Consider the following 20,000-nt stretch of genomic DNA (forward strand, 5'->3'; position numbering starts at 1 on the left):
ATGATGACTTTTACAAAAGATGGATTTTATTCAAGTATATACAGTATGTGTGGTTGTATGTGTGTATGTATGTTGGTGTGTGTGTATATATATATATATATATATATATATATATATATATAATATTTTTTCAGATTTAATATTGTTAATCATGTGTTGGAAAAAGCAAGTAAGCATGAGTGTATGTTTCCAACTTCCTAGTGAGTGTGCACATATATATATATATATGTTGAATGTATGTATATAATATGTATATAGGTGTATATATTTCTTCTTTCAGCATTAATAAAAATTTATTTTTGGATTCTCTCCTAGATTGATTATATATATTTTTTAAGAATATTGATTTTTTTTTTATTTAATTACAATTTTTTATTTCTCTATTTTACTTTTACTTTTTGATTATTTTAATTTTTGACTCCATCATTTTGTAACTAATGAGGTTCGTATTGGAAAAGCTCACTCTCCAGAGATTTTTTATTTTAATATATGGTTATATTGCAGGGAAATCACTTTGTGTGTGCGTGCAAAAATATATGTGTGTATGTGTGTTAATATGTGAACATATATATATATATATATATATATATATATGTATGTACATGTTATTTTATAGTATTTTTCCCTGGAGTATTTTAAACTAATTGGAATGGTTCATTTTACCACTACTGTCATCTACTCTAGCAATAGAATATTACCTGGAAATAAGTTACAATTTTTGGATATTTGGAATATTGTTTTAGTTTATTTTTACCTTTGTCTTTTACTTGTTTCAGTTATTGGATTGCGACCATGCTGGGGTACTGCCTTGAGGGGTTTAGTCAAGCAAATTGACCCCAGTACTTATTTAAGTCTGGTTCTTATTCTGTTGGTCCCTTATGCTGATCCACTAAGTTACTGAGGTGTAGTAAACTAATACTGGTTGTCAAGCATTAAGGTCATGGACATGCACATATAGATATGTATATACATACACACATATATCGTGTGTTTCCACAAAGTCTCCATCTTCCAAATTCACTCATAAGGCATTGGCTAGCCTGGAGCTATAGTAGAAAACACTTTTTCAGGGTGCCAAGTAGTGTGACTGAACCTGAAACATATGGTTCCAAAATAAGTATCTTAACCACACAGCCATGCTTTCATGGAAATACAATTTCCAAAATTATTGTATATGGTTATTGCAGAGACAGAGAGAGAGAAAATATTGACAAAACGTTTTCATTCCAGTTTTTTTTCTCTCCATTCAGTTTGAATTTTTTTGAACTCATCGACATCTGGAATATCTCCTCCTTATATTATTATAATAATGGTTTATTCCAGTAACACATTTAATGTGATATGATTCATGAACATTTTCTTTCTACTGGTTTCATTTTTCATGTTAAAAAATGTGTTTGGGAATAATTTTGAAAATAGTTTGTTTCATTGAATGTCTTTTTAAAAGCATGCTTTGAGCTTTCATATCTGTAGACTGGAACATGAGTTTATTAAAACATTGATTTATTTAGCTAGTGTATTTAGATGAGTTAATAACCCTTTCTATCTTTGATATTGAACTGGGCAATTTCTATTGAGTTTATCTTGGATTTCACTTCAGTTAAAATATTTTTTTCATCAGTCAACATAGTTTTATTTTTTTCAAAAACTTTGGTCAGTTTATTTCAATCAGATCTAAGCAGTTAGCCTGCTTTTTTAAGCAGATCTAAGTGACCATCTTGCTTTTTCAAGCAGATCTAAATAATTATCCTGCTGTTTTCAAGCAGATCTCAGCCAGTTCAATTCTGTGTTTGATTAAATAAGTTACCCTCTCCACTAAATTTCTGGCTTTGTACCTAAGCCAGATGATCATCATCATTGTCATCATCATGACTGTGGATTGGTAGGATTGTATTGAGATGAAAATTCTAGCAAAGTTGGTTTTGCTTTTCATTCTTCTGAGGTTGATACACTTAAGTGCTAGTCAGTACTGTGGTCAATGTAATCAACAAACCCCTCCCCCCCAATTTCTGGCTTTGTGCCTACAGTAGAACCACTATCACAATAGATAGCAGAATCATTAGATCGTTAGACAAAATTCCTTGCAGTATGGCATTTTACATTTTCAGTTCAAATCTTACATGTTTGCCGTTCATCCTCAATAAAATAAATACCAGTGGAATATTGGGGGTTGTTTTAATCGATTATACCCTCCCTCGAAATGAGTGTGTGGTCTCATGTCATTGTTATTATTATTCAGTGTAATGTGATGTTCTAAGTTCTCTGATTCTTATAAGGAATTGCTTTCTTGTGTTAGTCTTGGAATTCACATCATTTGATTTTCTCTGCGTTAAAATGATTTTTATAATCCTTTAATGTGAATTCTCTATTTCAATACGAAAATATTTTTAATTTCTTATGTAATTCCCAAAATTCTCTATCAGCTAATCTAAGAAAATCAACATATGTGAAGGTGCCAATGAAGTGATTTATTTAAGGCAGTATAGTTTTAGGGGTAGCTCTGTTTTTACCGTATTTTATCAATGAAAAATTAAACAAAATTTAGTCTAATTTAAGATGTCAAGTTCTCTGCGTTTAAGATGCAATTTCATTGATAGTTAGTCTCTAATGTTTTGGGACTTTTGTTGTGATTTTATTTTAATTTTTTCTAATTAAAAGTAGATATTGCTTATAACTAGTGTTTGATTTCAATCTTCAATCACGTTTTCCTGCTCCAAAAGAACATTATCAAAGAGAAATGGCAGAAATAAACCAGGTTTTTCCTGTTTTAAAAGAAGCAAAACCTTTTTATTGAAAATTATTTTTTCTCTCTTTCCGTTTTACTTGTTATTTTTCTTAACAATTTTCTTGAAACTCTGTTTCTGTTTGTGGTTAACTATTACGAATAACAATGTAACCCCTAAATTTGCTGCTGCTTTCCAGATTTTCCCCAAGTGGATGCACGTCTTGAAAACGACGACAGTGAGTGACTGTTACATGTGATTTCAGGGATTTCAACTTCTTTTTACATAACTGCCCCCAGTCCCATCCACCTTTCATCTTACTGACTACGCTGGCGACTCCACTTTTTCACCTTCACTAATTAATATATTAGCTAGTGAAATTCTTATGCTCCAATTCCCCCTCTTTTTAGATTCTCTTATTCAGATGTGATGCTGTACATGATCTAGTATTCTCTCTTAATAAATTAATTACTCACTTATTTCTAAAATACCAGTAGTTAGTATACTCAATATTATTAACAACAACTATTATTTTTTTCTAGTGTCATGTCCAACTTTTGCAATGATCTTGACATGTTTGCTGCTATGATAACTTACCTACTTTATGCTTCATGACTTTCATTGCATCCGATCTCAGTCCTGAAACTATTCGCTTCTTCAGCATGAATACCTGTTATCTTGTTTTTGTTCTCTCATTCAATCATCACTGAAACATGTCATTCCAAAGTTTGTTATACACAAATATACTACTCATCAGTCATTGTATCATTCTCTTCAGTTGCTTTGACAGAGGAATTTATCAGAAAATATTATTTTGATTTAATATTTAAAACTACTTTGCAGCATACCTAAGCCTCATAATAGTATGTTTAATGTTTTGTTTTGATAATTTTTTTTCTTGTTGAGCTGTCACTTTTTTTTTTTTTTTTTATTCAGCAAAACAAAACGTGAACTGAAGGAATTTTATATCGTATAAAAGAGAATGAATTGTGTTATATAGTTTGGGTGGTTTCAAAAGTTAAATTTTCAAATCAGAGATTATTAAAAAAAAAAATTTTTTTTTTTTAGTTTTTATGAATTCTCTCTCAAAACCCTTATTAAAAAAATGCTTCTGTTTCATCACAACTAGCTGTCATTTTTGGTAGGAGTTCTCAATCAAGAGTGCCCATTACTCTAGGAGTGTAAGATAGAATTGCAGAAGGGTGGGAGTGGGGTAAAATAAAGAGGCAAAGTATATACTTTATTATAATAACTTTAGAATAAAATTATTAACCAACTTCTAAAAAATGATTTTAAGTGTTGATAATACCAAGAACTTAAAATCATTTAACCTTTCTATGTTCACAATTGTAATTAATTTTACTGTGAATAGTTTGTTTTAATTGCTCAATTTACATTTGGATTTTGTGCACAGAATGAAAACTTTTTTTTGTTTAGTTCAATTTGTTCACCCACAATACTATATGTGGTCCAGTTTAAAGAGTAAAAAAGAGAAATTGTACATTTTCGTTTTCCAACTTTTATGTGGGTGCAAAAATTAATCAAACATTTCTTAGGAGTGGGAACCATTGGTACTGAGTGACTAATAATTAAAAACCTTTTGTGCAAGTATTTCAGTATGACTGATGTACTTAAACATTTGTATAACTGTAATGTATTTAATTATTAATCAGATGTATATTTTGTTTTATTTAAGCCATAGCCTTAAATTTCTTTTGTGAATATATATAAGAATGTGTGTGTGTGTGTGTGTGTGTGTGTGTGTGTGTGTGTGTGTGTGTGTGTGTGTGTGTGTGTGTGTGTGTGTGTGTGTGTGTGTGTGTGTATATATATATATATATATATATATATATATATATATATATATAGAGAGAGAGACAGAGAGAAATAGATGGATAGATAAATCTTTCCAAGAGGTGTAACAAAGAGGAAAAGGCACATGGTTTAATGGTTAGTTATTGGGTTCATAGTTGTAAGGTTGCAGATTTGATTCTTGGGCTGTATGGCATGTTGTGTCTTTGAACAAGGCGTTTCATATTGCTTCAGTCATGTCTGTTTCTTTTTCCCCCTCTGTCACAGCCTTGATGTTCATACTGGATTCAAGAATAGGAGAGTCAAGAGAGTGTCTGTGTCTGTGATCACATAGTTACCTAAAACAATTAGCAAAAGCATGGCACATGTTACCAGGTCATACTCACTTGTAAGTTTATCGGACATGCGAGGAAAGAAAAGAGACAACATACAGATCTGTTGTGGTGCTAAGTTCTTGATGAACTAATTCTGAGGCATGTTGTCCTCCCTCTGATCTAATTCTTTAGCATTACCAACACATTAGGAGAAGGCTTGAATGTCTGAACTTAGCATTTTGTCATCTCTGAAACTCTGAAGCTTCATATCGTCTAGAAATTATTATTGTTTGAGCAGTAGATTGGCAGAATTGTTAGCGTGTTGGACAAATATTTTGGTTATGGCCTTTTACCTTTTGAATTCAAATCTCACCAAGATCAGTTTTGCTTTCATCGTATTGAGTTGATTAAAAAAAGTACCAATTAACTACCGAGATCAATGTAATCAACTAATTCTCTCTCCTCAAAATTGCTCACCTTGTGCCTAAATTTAAAATAATCAAAATTAGGACAAAAGAAACCCTTAAAATTAGAAATAATAATTATCATTTTGTTTCAGTATATGAAATCAATATTTTTTTCAGAACTCATTATTAGTCATCATTAGCTGGCAGAATCGTTAGGATACCAAGCAAAATGCTTAGCAGCACTTTATCTTTATATTCTGAGTTCAAATTCTGCCGAGGTCAACTTTGCCTTTCATTCTTTTGGGGTCGATAAAATAAGTACTAGTTTAGCCCTGGAGCCAATGTAATCAACTTAACCCCTATACTGAAATCACTGGCCTTATGCCACTATTATTATAATTATTATTATGAACATGGCTAGCTGGCAGAATCATTAGCATATTGGCCAAAATGTCCCTAAGCATTTTATCCATCTTTATGTTCTAAGTTCAAATTCTGTGGGGTCGACTTTGCTTTAATCCTTTTGGGGTTGATAAAAATAAGTACCTTTTGAGCACTGGGGTTGATGCAATCAACTATCTCCCTCCCCGTAAAATTTCAGGTTTGTGCCTATAGTAGCAAGATGATGATTTTTATATTCTAAGCTTTTATCCCTCTGGGATCAATAAAATTAAGTACCAGTCTACTACTAAAGTCAATTGTATCAGGCAATACCCTACCTCAAAATTGCTGACCTTGTGCCGAAATCAAAAACCATTATTATTACTCTTTATATATCATTAAAAAAAAAAAAAAAAAAGCTATCATTATTACTACTATTATTGGTTTTATTATAATCATTATTATTGGTCCTATAGTAAAAAGGATTATTACCATTATTTGAAAGTTTTGGAAAAAAGAGGTTTGCGTCCTCAACATCCTGTTTAGAATCTTGTTGTCTGACTTTGCCAGTCTGCCACTGTTAATTAAAAACTAATTAAATTCTGAAGTTGATTCTTGTGACTATTTTCTTACCTTTTGAATTTAGTTTGCTACAGAGTGGACATGAATATATTATACAAAGGATTTATTTCTCCCTACCCTATCATGAAAGTCCTTTTATTTTTCTTATTTCAGTATCTGCCACTTAACACCATCACCATGTATTTAGTTGTTCCTACATTTAGCTTTTACTAGAGAATGTGGGATACTTAGTAGGACCACTTGATCTGTTAGAAATAGCTGCTGAATTTCTCAAATTTCATTACTGTCTTATAGGATGAAGGCTATATGTTGGCACTCAGTCACTTACAACATCGAGGGTTCCAGTTGATCCGATCAACGGAACAGCCTGCTCGTGAAATTAACATGCAAGTGGCTGAGCACTCCACAGACACGTGTACCCTTAACGTAGTTCTCGGGGATATTCAGCATGACACAGTCTGACAAGGCTGACCCTTTGAATTACTCTTTGAAGGCTATATAATGTGGTTCTAAATGCACATTGCTTGAACACAAACACACACACGGTTCTGAAATGCCTTTGATCATAGACTTCCTCAATCAGGGCTGACCTAGGGCTAAACAACACCATTATTCACTGTGCCTGCACAATGTCAGTTACTAGGAAAATCTATGGATTACTATTTGCTGCAGGCCTTCAATCATGTGTTGCATTACAAAATATATCTATTGAGAGATATTTATAATAGTCATATTTTGGACACTCGTACTGCTGTTTCCCAATTATTATCTTTGAGTTAAGGAAGTATTTTGTTGAACTATGATTATAATTTTACTCACTTTTAACCTGATATCGACATGATATTCGGATTGGTTCATTCTCTAATATAACAAATCTGACATTTTGTATTTGGAAAGTTACACATTTATTCTGTATTATATTAGACAATAGTTTATTGTCAGCATTCCTTGTCACAAATATGGCCTTTTGTTGAATGATAAAAATGATTTAGTTCTTGTTCCTTCTGTATCTGAAGGTTCTCTTCTCATCTAGCACTGGAGGTGTTTTCTCAACTGAGTAGGCTCCTCAGCAAGTTTACATCCACAGATTTGTCTTCGTGCATCCAAACATATGAATGAACATGCCCATCCTCATATCTAAGGATCAGGGACTTTAGACACCATCATCTCTCTTTGCCACACACTGTTGTCTGGTGCTATATCCTTTTTGGTAGGGTGTTTCCCATACAGTCAATCCTTCATCTTCATTGCCTATAAGTCATTTTCGTCTACCTGGTCTCAAGGCTGTGGATACAGAGGATCTGAACTCTGATAACATGGCTAAAATATTGCAGCTTATGCTATCTCACCTTTGTCCTCAAGGTTAGATAGAACATCTGGCTCCCATCTCCTCCAGGATTGAATCACTCTTTGGGCTGCTTAACTGATCAGCAGCACTCACCTGTAGCAGTCATCTCAGCAGCTAAATCCTCTCCACATTTATACATTGAATATAGATTTCTGTTTACAAAAGAAACTTCTCTGCAATGTTCCTAACAATTTCTGTCTGTAGCTTCTGCTGATTTGCTGGTCAGTTATATTGTTTATTCAACTGAACTTTTAGATTTTATAAGGTTCAGTGTTATTTGCCCCCTTCTCACTTAAATATAGCTATAATAATGATATTCAAACATTCTTTGTTTTTCTGAAAGTTGTTTCACAAAGATGGTCATAGAGTAAATTAATTTGGTCGTAATGAACATGATACTGTGAGGGCAATCATCTGTATACACATCATCTTTAATGTCATCTATGAAACAAGTTTAAGAATAACAAAGACATTTATTGACACAAAGGCTGTGTTGGAGGTAAAGTCAAATTTATTATAAAATTTGTTTTGAATAAACCATCAGGTAAAATTTAAGTCCTGGCCAAAACAAATTTCATTATATATATCACACACGGATATATCATCATCATCATCATCATCATCGTTTAACGTCCACTTTCCATGCTAGCATGGGTTGGACAACTTGACTGAGGACTGGTGAAACCGGATGGCAACACCAGGCTCCAATCTAAATTTGGCAGAGTTTCTACAGCTGGATGCCCTTCCTAACGCCAACCACTCAGAGAGTGTAGTAGGTGCTTTTATGTGTCACCTGCACGAAGGCCAGTCAGGCGATACTGGCAACGGCCACGCTCGAAATGGTGTCTTTTATGTGCCACCCGCACAAGCCAGTGCAGGGGCACTGGCAACGATCTCGCTCGAAAATCTTACGGAGGCCAGTCAGGCGGTACTGGCAACGGAACTGAGGAATTGATTACAGAAAAATCAGTTCCTTATTGAATTTATAATTTTATTACTAGCACTCAATAGATGAGTTTGTAAAAGCTACCATTATTAGATTCTCTCACAGCTGAACTACAATGCTACAATTATTAGGGCAAAATGCTTAGTGGCATTTCATCCATCTTTACGTTCTGAGTTCACATTCTGCTGAGGTCAACTTTACCTTCCATCCTTTTGAGGTTAATAAAATGAGTACCAGTTGAGCACTGAAGTTGATGAAATTGACTTACCCCTACTCCTGAAATTGCTGGCCTTGTGCCAAAATTTGAAAACACAAAGATTATTATTATTATGTTATTGTTGTTGACTCTTTTTACACAGTTCATCAATGATTTACTTTGTCAATGTTTTTTGTTAAATTTTAATGTATTTTAACATTGAATATTAGCCCTTAGTATTATACTGTCATTTCATACATGCTATGCCTTTGGTACATGTCAGAAGTTATTTTGAGGACCACTGACAGTTTTTCAGGTTGGTTAGACATCAGGTATTACATAACCTATTATGACAGCTTATTTGATTTTTGTCCCTGGCATTATCAAGACATTGTAGAACTAGGCATTAAAATATTTAGTTTCATCCATCTTTCTGAATTAAAACCCTGATGGAAATAATAAAATCACTATTGGTCTATAGAATCAGTTCTACTCTGCCTTTTCACAAAGTGAAAACGTCAGGTCAAATTGGATGTTGTTTTTTGGGAACTTCTGCACTCTAATAGATGACTAAGACAACTCAACCACATTGATGTTGTTATCAGAAACGTACACACAAAATCAAGGACCTACCAGAATTAATGGGTGGGAGTCAGAAATTTCTAGTATGGCATGGTAAAATGCATCTCAGATGTAGATGCTTGAAAAAGATATGATGTTAAGTGTTTTTAATTAGGTTTGTGAATTTAATGGAAATGGTGGTGAGGCAGAATGGAATGGTCATTTTGTGATATTTTAAGCTTTATTGTTCTGAGTTCGGAACCATCAGACAACTATATCTTTCATTCTTCAACTGTTGATGAAATATTCTAGTAAGCTGTGTCCTCCCTTTAAAAAAAACTGATTTGGAATGCCTAATAACAATTTATTGTTGTTTAATAATGGGAAAAATATAAAAAATAATTTCTTTACATTTCTGCTTGCCATCATAAAGAAGTGAACGAACCTATTGACGTAGTTTCAATTCTTGCTATCACTTGTATTGTTTGTGAAAGGCATGAATGTCTCAAGTTACCAGTTATCATTTCTTCTTCAATGAAATAACCCCATACTTCAAGCTTAAATATGAAACAAATTGAAGTTCTGCTTGCATGGACTTTGTCAGTTTATCACTCTGGAATTGATCTGAAGACAACACTCCTTTTCTATAGTTATGTGGTCTTGTGCCAAGGAGAGAAGCTATTGTAATTACCATCATTATATCACTGATCTACCAGTAATAGGAAGCCATGCCTGCAGCCAGATCCTGAGAACACCAGACCATTCTTAACTTTTGACAAAATTATTGGTGCTCTATTTAAAATAACAAAAAATGATAATGATTAAAAAAAAAAACAGTATATTATGAGTGGTCCCTGAAGGAACTCCGGTACACCTTGTAGAGAAAATGAATACGTGACAGAGTTACAAGGAAAATATGTGATGTTAGTAAATGAATATAATAGTGCTGAATGATTAATATTTAGTGCACATGACTAATACATTATTATTATTTTAAGAGTAGTAGATTGGCAGAATCACTTGAATGTTGGGTAAAGTGCCTTACTGCATTTAATCCATGTTCTGATTTCAAATCCCACTGAGGTCAAATTTGTCTTTTGTCCTTTTAAGGTCATTAAAATAAGGTACCAGCAAAGTACTGGGGTTGATGCTGTTGACTAACCCTCTCCCCCAAAATTGTTGGCTTTGTGTCAAAATTTAAAACTATTATTCCTCATTGTTCATTATCATTATTATTATTATTAATATTATTATTATTATTATTATTAATATTATTATTATTATTATTAATATTATTATTATTATTATTATTATTATTATTATTATTATGAAATGCTTAGCAGTATTTTGCCCGTTGCTACGTTCTGAATTCAAATACTGCTGAGGTCGACTTTACCTTTCGTCCTTTCAGGGTTGATAAAATAAGTACTAGTCGAACACTGGGGTCGATGTAATCGACTCATCCCCTCCCCCAGATTAGTTCCCTTGTGGCAAAATTTGAACCCATTATTATTATTATTATTATTATTATTATTATTATTATTATCATTTATTACTGTTATTCATCATCATCATCATCATCTTCATTATTATTATTATTATTATTATTATTATAATATTTCATTTTGTAGTTAAGATGTTTTTCTGAAAATGGTTTGAGTCTGGGTGTATTAGTTTTGTTGCTGATTGGAAAGGTAAAAAATACAATACCAATGAGAACAAAAAATTAATGACATGGTTGGACATAATGATATTAATATCTTAATTATACTTTTCTTATTTGATTATTGTTTCCTATTTGATCTGCATTTGTCATTCATATCTTCACACCTTTCATGCTAATCTAGATGTTTATATATTTGTGTGTTTGTGCTTTAGATATAATATATATATATATACATATATATATATATATTGTGTGTGTCCATATTGTACAAATCATATAGCTTTGTTTATCATTTTGCTTATTGTATATTCTATATTTTGCTTTCCTTTAATTTTTTTATTCAAAGTATTTAAATAAGTAATGAAAATTTAAATTTGTGGGCTTGGATTTTATTTGTTTTTAATTGGCTAATTATGATTTATTATTAGAAAACATTATTATTATTATTTGAAATTCTAAACTTTATGCTTTAATTTAAAATTTTAATCAGTTTTATAACAAAATGAAAATGGTTTTATGAAAGAATATAAAAAATATCATTCATTTAAAAAAGGTAATATGTGAAAATTCACAAAAGTAAAAGATAAATTCAAATTGATATAAGTCAACAAGAAAAAAAAGACAAAATAATGGATAATAATTAGTATATAATTGAAAATAACCAGGAGATTACAGTGCTTTGAATATAACAATTTGATGAGTAATTATATATTCTTAACAAACTTGGAATGGTTGTGAAGGTATTCAACTACAAAAATGAATTCCTTTACATATGCTCTTGCCTGCAGATACCCATAATGCATCTCTGTTTCATGCTGCATGACTGGCCAAAATAAATAAGTACAAATGAACAACTCAAACATTAGAAAAAATCTTGATGTAACATTTTTCGATCTTCTGGAAGCACCTGTGTTTGTTCATCTATTGTTTCCTTATCTTTCTTACCAATCTCATTCTTCAGATATAGTCTGAAATCACATGTGTCTATAGCTGAAGAAGGTACATATGGAAAACTCAAGAAGTATAGATATGATACTGCAAAAATATGACAAAAGATAAGAAAATTAAGCTAATTTTTATAGTAGTATGAAGTTATGATCAAAAGCTAGGATTAAAATATCTAGGATCATTAAAATTTGTTTTTTATAGTTATATTATACTGCATAATGATGCCCTAGAACTCTGAATTATAGTGTAATTACATGAAATAAATTGTAACTGTCTGAAGTATTTGAATCATAGCTTTTGATTGTTAAATTAAACTCTACCAAAGCAGTATTAAGTGTTCTTATCTCGTATATAGTAACTCATTTCAAGCATATGCACACACACACATATACACACAAGCCATATTTTATGAATCTTGTGGATGTTCTCCATGCAGCCTCAGGATACAAGGCACCCCTGTTGGGAGTGACACTGCTAAAAAGTACTGAAATCATGATGAAAGCTAGTTTATGGCTGTTGATGGGATGCTCTCATCTCTGGTGGAATTATTATTATTATTTATTTTAACATATATTATATATTTAAAGAAGACAGTTGACTGGGTTTAGTTCTAGGAGAATTTCTAAGCTTTATATTTATTTAATTAAATTAAACTCTTATTCATTAGAGATGAATTAAAAAAAAGATATGGAAATATCTATAAAAGCAAAAATATTAAACCAAAAGCTTATCAACTTAGTTTCTTATGTGGCATTTGTTTTTGATTTTGTCTATCATTTTACTTTGCTGACATTGAAGCTCGGGGACCATGGGATTATTACGGTAAGTGAATTTCTGGCCTAGGGATGAATTCTTCGTTCCTCCTGCTTGTTGAGCATGCCTCATCTTAAAAACAATAACAACAATAACAACAACAACCCCTCCCTCTACATATGTTCTTTATTTTTTATCATCACTGCCAACCTAGACGTTGATCATAATTAGCGCCTGCAAAACTGCCCAAATAAACGCACCTTCCAGATGTTGTCAGTGACATACATCTCTCTCTCTCTCTCTTTCTTTCTTTCTCTCTTTCTGTCTTTCTTTCTATATGTATATACGTTTCCATGGTAATTCCTAGTTTGTTATGGGTAATTTTTCTGTAAATTGTGTCTCCATTGTGCCTTATCCTCTGGTAAAATCCACCAATATGGAATGATTCCCATCTCCTTTTTTATGTTTCTTTGAACAAGTTTTGTTTTGTGCAAATGATTGTATGTGGGTATGCATGTGTGTTTGTTTTATTTATATATATATATATATATATATATATATATGTGTGTGTGTGTGTGTGTGTGTGTGTGTGTGTGTGTGTATATATATATATACATACACACACACGCACATACATATATATACATGCATATATATATATATATATATATATATATATATGTACACACACACACCTAAACATGCATACACATGCTAACACATATATTCACTACGTGGTTTTATTTTTTTTTCTTGTATTTTTGTTGGTTGTGATGTGTTGCTGAACAGCTGAAATGTGGTTTTAGAGTAGTGCTAGCTCAATCTTTGAACTCTCAAATATTATTACCTTTTTATACAGTTTCATTTCCCATATGTGTATTTATACTCCATATATATATATATATATATACACACACACACACACACACACACACACACACACACACACACACACACACACACACACACACACACACACACACACACACACACACACACGTGAGTGTGTGTAAGAGTTTTGAAGTATATATAGAAATATATTTTACTTAGTACTAACATTATCTGATATGGAGCTCAATCTGTTGGGTAGAGTGGATAGATATGTTTATTATATTGAAAGTTGACAGTCTGTTCTGAGTTTTGCCTTTTCATGAAATTTAGTTTACAATTATGCTAAAGACTCAACTCTTTGTAACACGTGTTACATTCATGTAACCTTTATAAACTTGCAGGTCTCTTTTTCTTCTTCCCACTTGTGAATAGTCATGAGTGAAACTAAGGGTAGACTGTCAATTTTTGATGTATAAATTAATTTTTGCATATTTTAGAATTGTTTTAATTTCAGCTAACTCAACAGTTCTGGATATTCTCCTTTTTTTTTTTTTTTTTTTTTTTCAATAAAATATTTTTGAAATTCTACCTGTAAGATATTGTTCAATGTTTTATAATAAATTACATCTTTGGAAGTTTTTAGAGAGAGAGAAAAATGCCATCAGTATATATATTCAGTTTTTTTTTTTTTTTTGGTTTTTCCATTCATTAATTTGGTAATTATTGTAAAATTTAAGTTCACTATCCCCTCTTTCTTGTTTTATTTTCTTTGTTCTTTTGTTTGTTTATTTTTGCCAATGTTGTTATTATTCTTTATATAATAACAGCCTTGTTGACAACAGCGAGGAAAGATAAAGAAAAAAGAAGCAACTTTAAGGTTTATTTTATGAAAGATATCAAATTTGAGTTTTTCTTAAGAGTGTGCTTCATTGAACTTATTCAGGTTCACAAATATTATTGCATATTGCCATAGAGCTGTATTTGATTACTACCATGAAACTGTGCAGTCTTATAAATTTCATTATTACACTTAGCCAGGAATCCAAATAGTTTTATAATATAATTCAACATCACCATGAACTGCATGAATATTAAGTATTGCTATGAAACTATCGTTTCATATATAATGCCAGGAAATTGTACAGTTTTTGTGAATATTCTTATTCCACATCATTAAAGCACCCATTTGACAGCACTCAGAACCAAGTTATCGTTTTAAAATCATTTTTGCTTATCAATACAGGAGGGATATGTGTGTATATATATATATATATATATATTTATATATAATATTGGTGGGGTGGCAGTACATAAACCTGTCCCTTGTGAAGTACACATCTGTTCCCTATCAGAATAGGTTTTATTAAAAAAAAAACAAACAGAAAAAAATTTCAGTTTAGTTTCGTTTGGAAATCTCTTCATTTGTAACTTGGCCATGGTTTGTGATCTTTCCACATATATCCTTGGAAAAGGCCCATAACGTTCTTTAGGTCAGTCCATTAAGCTGCATGGTGGATTGTTAAGTTGTATAATTTCCATGCTCCAAGAACACATGCAAATGTCTAAACTTCTGTAGTGTATGATACATGCAGAGTCTCTAGAGGGGTGAAAATACAGAGTAGCCAAATTGAAATTAATCAATGATCAATGATTTTAGTAATCTGTTTCTCAGAAAATTTATTCACAAATCTTTCAGAGAAAGTATATTCTGTGTGTATGTTGCTAGATACATATAGTAGAGCATTGATTTGGTTAGAAACTCTTTGGAAATGCAGTTTACTCTCTGGTTTTTGTTATTGATTGAGAAGGCTTAGTTTCTTGTACTAGTGTTGTTAGGAAAGATATTCCTTCCTTCCCTTCGTAATTCCAAAATAAGTGTTATATACCAGGATGAGGTGAAACTATCAATGTGTAATGATGAATATAACATTTTCAAACTGCAAATAGTATGATAAAGGGTTTTTCTCAAGATAAAAGGATGCGATTCATGTTCTCTGATGATAGTCTAACTCAGTATATTCAAACATCACATTCAGCAGCTGTCCTGTAATTTTGACTTAATTTCTTCGAGAGTCGATTACAGTGGTCACTGTTCTTTCATATATATGTATGTATGTATAATGATGGGATGTTGCTGTCATTCAGTGAGGATGCAGTTTTTCTGCTGACCAAATTATCCATTCCTGAATTAATGAAAATAACTGAGCATTGTAGAGTAGCATCATTGCGATATGGTATGCTAGGCTGTACCTTTTAAATTTCAGGTACAATGCACTCAGCAAGATTCTTCACAGTTTTCATCTACCCGATTTCAGTCACTAAGTATGGGTTAATAATTACAGTTGTCTATGAATGTCTTAATCATTGAGCCATACTGCACCCAGTGTTGTATAAATGTTCCTTTGTTCTTTGAATCTTTCATTACCTTTATGCTATTTACAATTAGTTAGCAACATGTCTATTGATTCCTCTCAGGCTACCTCGCTACAACTCTATTCACTTGACTTGAATATAATTTTACTATCATATCTGAATATTGATTCAAGACTGTTGGTGAGTTACTTTTAAAGGAAAATAAGCTGGTAGTTAAGGTACCTGGAGAGGATAATATCTTGTTTTGCTTGATAAACTGTTGAAGATTTGAAACTAGATGCGAAATAGGTTACCATTTATCAGATACAGTTCCATATGTTGCAATAGTTGTGACTTTTTCCCATCACAGGCAGTGACTATTTACAAGATTCACCAAAGATTTTGTTTGTTATACATTGCTGGGTCCCTTAGATGTTTTCTTCTTGTTTACATATTGATAAAAAGTAACAAAAAGTTAGAAATCAGTTTGTTTTAGCAGTTGGGTGTTATCTTAACATATAAGTTTACATTTTACTCCTGTATATGTTGTATATCTTTGAATTTTGATTCACTGATTTTTATTTTTTTCACATATTTTTTTTTTTACTGCAAAATATTCTTTCTGTGACATTTACTAAAACATTTTTTCTGGACATAGAGTAACTTTTTAAGTTGTAAAATTTTATATTTTCATTTCAATATTTTTGTTTTGCAATTAAAAATTAATGATCTTTAAAAAGCCACATTTAAAAAATTTAAACTATCAGATAGGAAAAGATATATAAGAGAATCTACTGAAATAACTTTGGGAATAAAATTTCATTAATCAATAATAATAATGGTGATGAAGTATCAAAAATAGTGAAGCAGAGCATTAAATATGATATTTCATTCCTACTGTCTGCATGTGGAATTCTTATATTGATAGGGTCAAATTTGCCTTTCATTCTTCTAAGGTTGGCAAAGTACAAGTCATATATTGAATTCAACTTCATTGATTGCATATACTCACCCTCCTCCTTGTGTAGATGTAGTAAATCATCATCATCATCATTTCAGTGGATATTTTAGTTCACAATATCTAGTTTAATACCCCAGAGTTCTACAGTCAATTATTTATGCATCCTTTTCATCATTCTTGGGTAGATAAAATACTAGCGGATGTATCTCCTCTCTTCAGAATGAATCATTGTATTTATTGTCATTATTGTTAATGTGTAGGATTAGCATAATCATTAGTGTCAAAAAAAATGCTTTGCAGAATTAGTTTTGACTCTTAAGGTTCTGAATTCAAGTTTGGCCTTTTATCCTTCTGAGAGCCAATGAAATGGGAGTACCATTCAAATACTGGGGTCAATGGTGCATGCTTCCCACAAATTTGCTGGTCTTGTACCTCATATCATTCTTTTAAAATCTTACTTTATTTACACAGACATGAAAATGTAACGTTATACAGAAGAGAGGAAATGGCATGTTGTTTCGAATAAGTTATTTCTCATAAATATATTGTTAGTGAAGATAATTTGGACAGTAGAGTGATGGACTCAATACAGTGTTTAACCTGATTCCAAGTTCAAATCCCATTGAGTTTACTTTGGTGCATGTTATTAACTTAAGAAGCAATCCCACTGCAGAGAACAAAAGACAGCCTCATAGAAACCACCTGCACCAGCTATGTAGTTTCAGTCCTTATTTGAAGTAAATCTATTAATTGGTGCTGCTAATTCCATTAAGTATAGCATGAATTTGTCAGTCACATTTTCTCTGTTCTATAAATATGTAACCTTTACAAGTCTTCTTATCATCTCCATTTCCAACAGTATCAGCCTCTGTTTTGAGCCTCCTTACTCTTTCTTACTTGTCTCTTTGACACATGAATAAGGTTCATGGCTGTTTCAGCTCTTAGGAGCCAGAAAAAAAATTGCTTAAGGGAAGTGAAGAGTCCTTCTAGGTTGTGGGAAATTAATAAGGTTTGTCACAATGTGACAGCTGGTTTAACTACAGAAAGGCCACTTCATTTCAATAACTAACCTCATCAGCACATTAAAAGTTGGTTAAAATTATTGACCACTCAAGTAGTGTTAAATATCTAGCTTAGGGCTTTACTACTAGAGTTGATCCGACCTTTTCATCCTTCAGTTGACAAAATGAGTACCAATAAGGAAGTATGTACATGCCCTCTCATAACTAAAAAAAAACACCTTCTGCATAGACACCAGCAATCATCATCATTGTGTGTACAAATGTAAATTTGTGTGTGCATATATATATATATATATATATATATATATATATGGAAAAAAAGTCAAAGTAAAAAATGCTAAAATAATTTTATGAAAAAACATTTCAGTACCGGTTTCAGTCATTGAGACTTTTTCAACTGTAAGTATGGAAAACAATTAAATTTTGGAAAAATTATAAGAAAAGTCTTTTTAAAAGAATATTTGCATAGTATTCAAACACAAGGGGCATTTTCCTTGTTTCTGCCTGTCTCTATCTCTCTTGTTTACTCTTGTGGGTTCGAGGTTGTTGTGAATTCTTGGCAGAGAAGAAGGAAGAGGAGGAGGAGAAGAAGAATGCGGGAGTGCCATGATAATAGTAGGATGTTAAATGGTACTGAAATGTTTTTTATAAAATTATTTTAGCAATTTCTACCTTGACTTTTTTCCCCATATATATCAACTTGTGTGTTCCTTTTCAACCTTCTACACACATGCACACACAAACAACAGGCACATTTTTGTAATTAAATTCCAAGTTTGAATTTCCTTAAACTTGCTTTAGTTGATAATGGTATCTTCACTGAATTTGTATTTCCTTTATTCCTTACCATTTGTAAATCCCCATATATATATATATATATATATATAAATATATATATAAAATCTTATGTGTGTACCTGCTGCTCACCTGGCACAGTTTAGCATGTTGAACTTTTCAAATGAGTTATTTTCTCTATGTGGTGAAGCATATTTTTTGTATTCATTCATTTTATTTTAAATAGATTACAATCATGTAAGGAAATTAAATTATTGTCAATAATGCTTATGGTTGTCTCCAAAGACAACTTATTGGACATCTAGATCTGGTATTTTGATATGTTTCTCTTTGAAAATCATTTTTTTTCTTTACCTACAAGCCTCACATCCCTGTCGGTGCTGTTTGCCATCAGAGAGCCAAGAAAAGTTACTTATTGCTTGGCAAACTAGCTCCAGTCAGATCAGTCTTTCTACTTAAACTACAAATACTATATAGTGAAACCCCCAGTTCTGTTGACCTGTGAGTTCATGAATGACTTGACTAAACTTCAATATAGTTTTTCTTACATACTCCAGTTGAGGAATCTAAGGTCACTCATTGAACAGTACATGTATCCTTTCAGTTCTGTCTTACTTTATATTCTGTTTTTAATATGAAATTGTATGGCCTCTCCTTTCAAATTCAACATTCTTTCCATTTCTTACTAGACATTCAGAAAGAGGACCAAAGGGAATCTGTCAATAGAGTGGGTTTTAGTAACATCAAAAGGCAAGTGATTGTCTTGCCTGGGGACAAGGACTACAACCTGATGATTGTTCTTGTGATCAGCTTGCAATTTAAAGAATCTGCTATCACAAAAAGATGTCAGAAACACTTCTGTGAACCACCCCCATCCTTGTAAGCTTACCAAGAAATTGTTCAGTCTTGAGTAACAACAGACTATATTGCTTAAATAGATTTAGCATAGACTTTTGCTTCCTGTAATGAGAAATCTAAGCAATATGTTTCTCCCCATTGAAAATGTTCAATCTTTGATCCATTGTTGTACCATATCCCTTCTTTGCCACTCATCCGTTATTGCAATGGACTTAATCTTTCATAACATTCTGATTGTCACTATAATTTGAACTACATCAAATTTTGCTTCTTTCCATTCTTTATTTTTAACCTTTTAAACCCTATACCAAACATTAACTCCTTCTTTTTGAAGGAAAGGGCTGTTGCCTTTGTAGAGTTGCCTTCAATAAATTGACCTTTAGCTTTTCACTTGTCTGATTCACTAAGGCAACTGCAGGTTAGAAGCAATCTTATTGAAGCCATTCAGGATAGCACATGTAAGACTTGAATGTAGATGCACCGTCAGTGTTTCTAGATTTATTTCTCTGTGATCCAGAAGGTTTATTATTGAACTCACAAGTCA

At 31.9% G+C, this 20,000-nt stretch overlaps 1 protein-coding gene across 50 annotated transcripts in view; it reads left to right on the forward strand.

Moving 5' to 3' along the window:
* LOC106869810 (dynein, cytoplasmic 1, intermediate chain 2a) overlaps nt 1-20,000 on the forward strand; it is an 86,081-nt gene that overhangs the window by 34,591 nt on the left and 31,490 nt on the right. For 16 of the 50 annotated variants that reach the window (XM_014915671.3, XM_014915675.3, XM_014915680.3 and 13 more), the window contains one exon: nt 2,923-2,961. The exons of 14 other annotated variants lie outside the window; for them this stretch is intronic. In XM_014915671.3, coding sequence (XP_014771157.1) covers nt 2,923-2,961 — 39 coding nt within the window. Of the gene's footprint in view, nt 1-2,922; nt 2,962-12,682; nt 12,707-20,000 lie in introns of all 50 variants that reach the window. 20 more of the 50 variants (XM_014915674.3, XM_052968937.2, XM_014915682.3 and 17 more) reach the window with 2 other exon arrangements.

This window comes from Octopus bimaculoides, chromosome 6, assembly GCF_046866305.1.
Source record: "Octopus bimaculoides isolate indiv1 chromosome 6, ASM4686630v1, whole genome shotgun sequence".
In the NCBI taxonomy this organism is placed as follows: domain Eukaryota; kingdom Metazoa; phylum Mollusca; class Cephalopoda; order Octopoda; family Octopodidae; genus Octopus; species Octopus bimaculoides.